Below are 5707 nucleotides of genomic sequence, written 5' to 3'. Positions count from 1 at the left end.
AGTCAAACTAACATGCTTGTATTGTGGATATAACAAAATATAATTTCCTTTTATTTTTCCAATACTGGATTGTAATATTTGTATTAAAATTGAACCAAACATTAACTGAAAAATCTGGTCTCATAAAATATGGGCATTTTGGATTTGATATTGATAGAAACGTGATAGCCTCACACTTAAATGTAATATTAAAGTTCAAAGAACTTGCAAACAGATTAATCTTATTTACATAGTAATAGTACATAAACATGCCCTGAGTAAAATGGCGCTTGGATAGTGTCCTCCTGCTTCCGGGTTTTGCGTTCGTCTCGGTGACGTATTACGCTCTAACGCTCAATGTACTTTCAGTTGGCGTATGATAACAATAAACAACCCCGAAACAAGAGAGACGCATCTGCCGGACTTGTCGCTTTAATTCGACAGAAACGAAGCGAAAAGATGAGCCGAGGGAGCCACGCTCGCTTGGAGTGAGTCATCTTCATGAAGCGGAGGAGCCTCGCTGGTCCTGACACACAGGAATTTTGTAGTTTTTGCGTGAAGCTCCGAGGAGAAGTGGAGTTACGGTTTGTCCCCTTCCTTAGCTCCCTGTAGCTAGCTGCGGCTCATTCCTGGTTCCTGAACACTTTGTTTCAGTCTGTTATGCAGTTTCCAGAGGACTGTAGCCGCACTCGTTCTCCTCCGCCACCTCTCTGCTCCCTCTCCCCGAACTCTCTGGCCCTATGTCTCGCTGGCTTTTCCCCTGGTCGGGCTCAATCAAGAAGCGGGCCTGTCGGTACCTTTTGCAGCACTACCTCGGTCACTTTCTGCAGGAGCGGTTGAGCCTTGACCAGCTCAGTTTGGACCTGTACAACGGCAGCGGTGATATCACGAATATCAACCTCGATGTGTGGGTGAGTTCACGTGAAGGAAGCACCAGACGTCCTGTGTTATTGTGGGACGCCTGCTCTCTTGACTGTGTCGCAACTGCACTCCCGAGTTCAACAACAATCTCCAACGTCATGTTTTAGCCTAGCTCCTGTTTCTTCGAGGAAATGCATTCAGGAGAAACGCATCACCTCCCCTCCGGATTAGAGTTACCTTTTACTTTCCTAGATGGATGTATTTACCACATGCTCAGCAAACAAAATGTCAATAGCTAGTCTGAGGAGGCATTTTTTTCTCTCTTTGTTTGCCCTTAACACATCCTTGTTTGTTGTTCCTCTTTATTTGACCTTCTTACAGGCGGTCAATGAGCTCCTGGAGTCTCTCGGGGCTCCCCTGGAGATAGTGGACGGCTTTGTGGGAAGCATACAGGTGACCATCCCCTGGCAGGCTCTCCTGACTGATCATTGCACCTTAGAAGTTTCTGGTCTTCAGATAACATGTCGACCCAAGTACCGAACCAGTAAGTTTAACACTCAGGTTTCCTTTCAGATCTACACATGATCCAACTGGTTTTATGCAATGCAGGAGATTAACAATTACGCCAACGGCAGCCAAAATAATATACTGATCATTACAGCAATACTAATGCCATCCATGAATGATGGATGGTAGTTTTTCGGTTTCCCTACCATGTATTTCTGTTTATTTATATATCTATCTATATATATATATATATATATATATATAAGAAATATTTCCACACACCTGAATCTGTCTTTCTTTTTAAGTGATAGGAACAGTGTAGTAGCCCTTCTTCAGCCAGCTGATCATCATCTGATGTCCTTCATTTATGTAATCTTTATGTAGTCATTAATCTTCCAGGTAGAATTCAGTTGAACTGTAAAACATTTCTATCACTGTTTGTGTTAGAAAAGCCTCACATATGAACCTGAGAAAGAAAGAAAGAATGCCTTTGAAAGGAAGTCAGTGTTTTCTGGCTTGTTGAGGCTGCAGGAGCAACAGTTCACCAGAGCAGTCCACATTTAATGTGTCATTATATATCCATGAGTAAATTTACAGTCCAGAATGCGTCCTGTTTCATAGAGCGATGACTGGCTTTAATATGCAGACTGCAGCCGTGCCTGGCATTCTTGTCGCAGTTGCATCAACTATTTTTATTACGGAGGCTGAATATACACTGTCACTAGTGCTGCGTCTGATTTATCATCAGCTGATGCTTCATTTAAATGAGGTGTGTGAACTGAGTTATTGTCTGCATATTGTCTGTCAGTGATTTGATTTTAACAGAATTAATCTTTTATTTAGGTTATGAAGATAAAACTAAGAGGCAATTGATGCTCCTTTCCCCTCTTTTCCATTTTGTAGTTTTGGTTATCTTGAACCAGAGAAGCAGCCGCCTGACAGCGGACGTATAGTATTTTTGAAAGCTTATGATTGAAAGTAATTTTACATAGTCCATGCTGTAATAAATGTCTGAATGTAATAAACGAGGTGTAGTTGCTGAAGATCGCTCATAATTATTTTTGGTGTCATAATCTGTCATATTTCCATAAGTCAGTTGGCTCCAGGGGAACAGAACCATAATTAATGGTAGTAGGGTGAACTATGTTTTTTTTTTTTTTTTTTTTTTTTAATAATTTGAATTGAATCATATGTAATATTTGATTTTTTTTTTTTCTTATTTATCTTCATACTTCATCATATTTGTAATTTGCATCTAACAAAGAATCTAAGTAGGCCAGTTATTTTCCCACTGGACTGTTGAAATATCCAGACATTTTGACAATTTCACTTTTAGTTTTGTTTGTTCCTCATAGGGAACCAGCAGCATTTCCTATACAACGTCTCAAAGCACAACTACGCAGGAAGGGAAGCTGCTGATCTGTAGTTAACGCTCTGTAACATCAGGATTACTGTAATCACGCCGTCTTGTTGTTCATCTAAAGGCGGAAACTGGGAGTCACAGGGATGGTCGTCCAGCATGACCTCCAGCATGCAGCTGGCTCAGGAGTGCCTAAAGGACCCTCCAGAGGCGTCCGAGGAGCCGCCTGCCCCGCTGGAGGGACTTGAGATGTTTGCACAAACTATTGAGACAGGTGAGCAGATCTTCTGGGCCTTTACAGAACGATCGTTCATAAATTATGAAGAGTTTGATAGCGGAAATGATTATCCTCATCTTCACATGTGATGCACTAAAACAAATTTGTCACATCTTAAAGTAAAAACTACCGTTTGAAAACTATAAGCTGATGTTCTTTATTCTTTTAATCTCGTTAATGAATTGTATTTGCAGTTCTCCGCCGCATCAAAGTCACATTTATAGACACCATCGTTCGCATTGAGCACCAGCCCCTGGACCTGAAAACTGGTGTTGCCTTAGAAGTGCACATACAACGGTAAGCTGCTGATTTATTTAAGATTTTCTGTAACAATATAAAATATAGAGACAAAATTGTATTTTTTTACTTGTTTTGTTAAGTTAGATGCTATTTGACAATGTTGTGAAAGAGCTATAAGAGGTATAAATTTACATATACTACAAGAGTCTGATCAGGATTGTGCACAGATGCAACTTCCCTTCATTAAATGGAAACACTCATTGCTGCCTTTCATCATAGATCAAAATATTTGTGACATAAAGTGATGTTTTGGTTTTATTGATGAAAGTTTAGTTAAACACTAGACATTTTTCTTAATTCTGAACCTACATTTTTTTCTGACCAGAGCCAAATATAAGTTCACCCCAACATTACAAATACTTTGTTTTTAATAATTCACTGGTTTCTACACATACCTTTGAGAACAAATCGATCTCTATTACAGCAGCACAAATGCAATCTGCAGTCCTTATTAGATGGAAAGCTCCATAATAAAAAAAAACGTATTCCTCACAGTTCAGATTAAAACTGAAATCTCTGCTTTTGTTATCAATGTTGTTAAGAAACTCTTACATCAGCGCTTGTGCTGCTGCCAGTGATGAAGGGAAGCAAAATGGAGACCTGAAATTGGATTTCATCTTCTCTGCTCCTCAGCAGACTTAAAGACGAGGCCCTTCCTCTGATATGATCATTATTGTTTTTCACCGAAGAGCTTTTAGGGTGAAGCTCATTTCAAACTGGGTCAGGATTGACAGGTTCATTCCCCTCCGCTGCACTAAAGGTGTCTTGGACATTTAATAAATGAGTGTGATGTGGTCACAGTCAGCAGATCGGAGGTGATGGCTGTGTTTTACTGCAGCGTATGTAATCATGTTAAGTGCAGCGGTCAGTCTTTTTGAGTTAATTTGAAAAGTAATCACAGTAACCTGCATTCTCAGGAAAAACGTAAAAGTTAATACTTTCTAAATACTTTATTTTATTTTTTTTTACGTTACTGGCGTTTTATAGAGATGACAAGAGAGTTTTACAGTTCACGTCAGTTTTCATTTAGTTTTTATGTTCTGCAAAGTCAGAGGAGAGAAAATCTAGTTTTCAAAAGTGTAACATCATAATCACAGCATTATGTGTTACAACATGTTTATTATAAATATGCTCAGCCTGAAGCAGTCAAGCTTTTGCTTTTCCAACCCGTGTTCCCTGCCTCAGATGAACCCTTCCTTTTATGCTGGTGTGTTGACAGAGCTGCTCAGGTGAGTTGTGTCCATGTGCGGTCAGTGACTCTCCTGTCATGTTTGCAGCAATGCAACATGCTGGAGTTCATTAACGTGTGAAACAGAGGTCCGGTGATGCAGGAAACCTAGACTGCAGCAGATTGATCTGCAACAGCAGCAGAACACTGCGCTGCAGATCCAGACGTAAAGTTTCCTCTGCACTCAGATCGATTGTTAGATTTCAGCTGGATAGGGCATACATGACATCCACTTATTTTTTATGATTATTAAGGTTGACATTGTCAAATTGGTTTAGTATAAAAAAAACCCAACTTTTCTAGAGTTATATTTTGATGATCTAAATGTTTTATTTGCAATTGCAGTTTAAAAAAAGGGAAAAATCAATTTCTCAGTGAAATTCTGTTTTATTTAGAGGTGCAAAAGCCCAAGTCTATGTAATGGATACACCGAGTGTAATAACTAGAGCTGCACCAGGTATCTAATTTCATTCGTCGGTGTTCTTGGATGCTTCATTTGAAACGTGATTAATTCAACCTCTGCATATAAACTACACATCTTGCCAGTTAGATGGACTCTGCCTGCTCTGAAAGCCACACCAGGTGTGTTTTTAGTGTTTAAGATGCTAAAACTCATGGAGAGTTTTAGATAAATGTGATAAGGTAAAGAATGAAACGAGGCAGAAAAATATGAGTTATAATTATATTTTGGGTCACCATAGTTTTTATAAATGGCATCAGTATTGCATAATTGTCATATATCATGCATCCTAATGGTAACTAAATTTGTTTCACTTAGTCTGCCAGAGATCAAAACTGTCTAATTTTTCGCCAGAAGACCTACTCCAAAAGTAGTTTTCTTTTTTCTACTCATTCCTGTAAATACATTAAACCTAAGATCTCCCTCTGTTTTCAGTCTATGAATGTACAATAATCTGCCAGGAAAAGCCTGATCGCTGCAGCTTTAATATTATTTTCCTTTCTCTGACCAATGAAAAACAGAGGATTAATTCATCAAAGAGTTATTTCCTCAGTTTGAGTCAATCTGTCACACTCCAGGTCTTATTACTTCAGTTTATAATTCAATGTCTGAGTTTTAAGAGGTGTGTGTGTGTGTGTGTGTGTGTGTGTGTGTGTGTGTGTTTGTGTTTGTGTGTTTGTTTCCAGCCTGGAGTACTTTGATGAAGCCGTGAAAGATCCTTCCAGCCAGACTGCC

General features: G+C 39.2%; 1 protein-coding gene across 2 annotated transcripts in view; it reads left to right on the top strand.

The window, feature by feature from the left end:
* The first annotated feature begins 351 nt into the window (after nt 1-351).
* Nucleotides 352-5707, top strand: part of atg2a (autophagy related 2A) — a 32884-nt gene continuing 27528 nt past the window's right edge. For both annotated transcript variants that reach the window (XM_015017875.1, XM_015017874.1), the window contains exons 1-4: nt 352-890; nt 1222-1384; nt 2832-2981; nt 3179-3281. In XM_015017875.1, coding sequence (XP_014873361.1) covers nt 720-890; nt 1222-1384; nt 2832-2981; nt 3179-3281 — 587 coding nt within the window. In that variant the 5' untranslated portion in view covers nt 352-719. The remainder of the gene's footprint in view (nt 891-1221; nt 1385-2831; nt 2982-3178; nt 3282-5707) is intronic.

Source organism: Poecilia latipinna, unplaced genomic scaffold, assembly GCF_001443285.1.
Source record: "Poecilia latipinna isolate Pla-1442-1.1 unplaced genomic scaffold, P_latipinna-1.0 Scaffold2199, whole genome shotgun sequence".
Taxonomy (NCBI): domain Eukaryota; kingdom Metazoa; phylum Chordata; class Actinopteri; order Cyprinodontiformes; family Poeciliidae; genus Poecilia; species Poecilia latipinna.
This window is presented reverse-complemented; position numbering and strand designations above follow the sequence as displayed.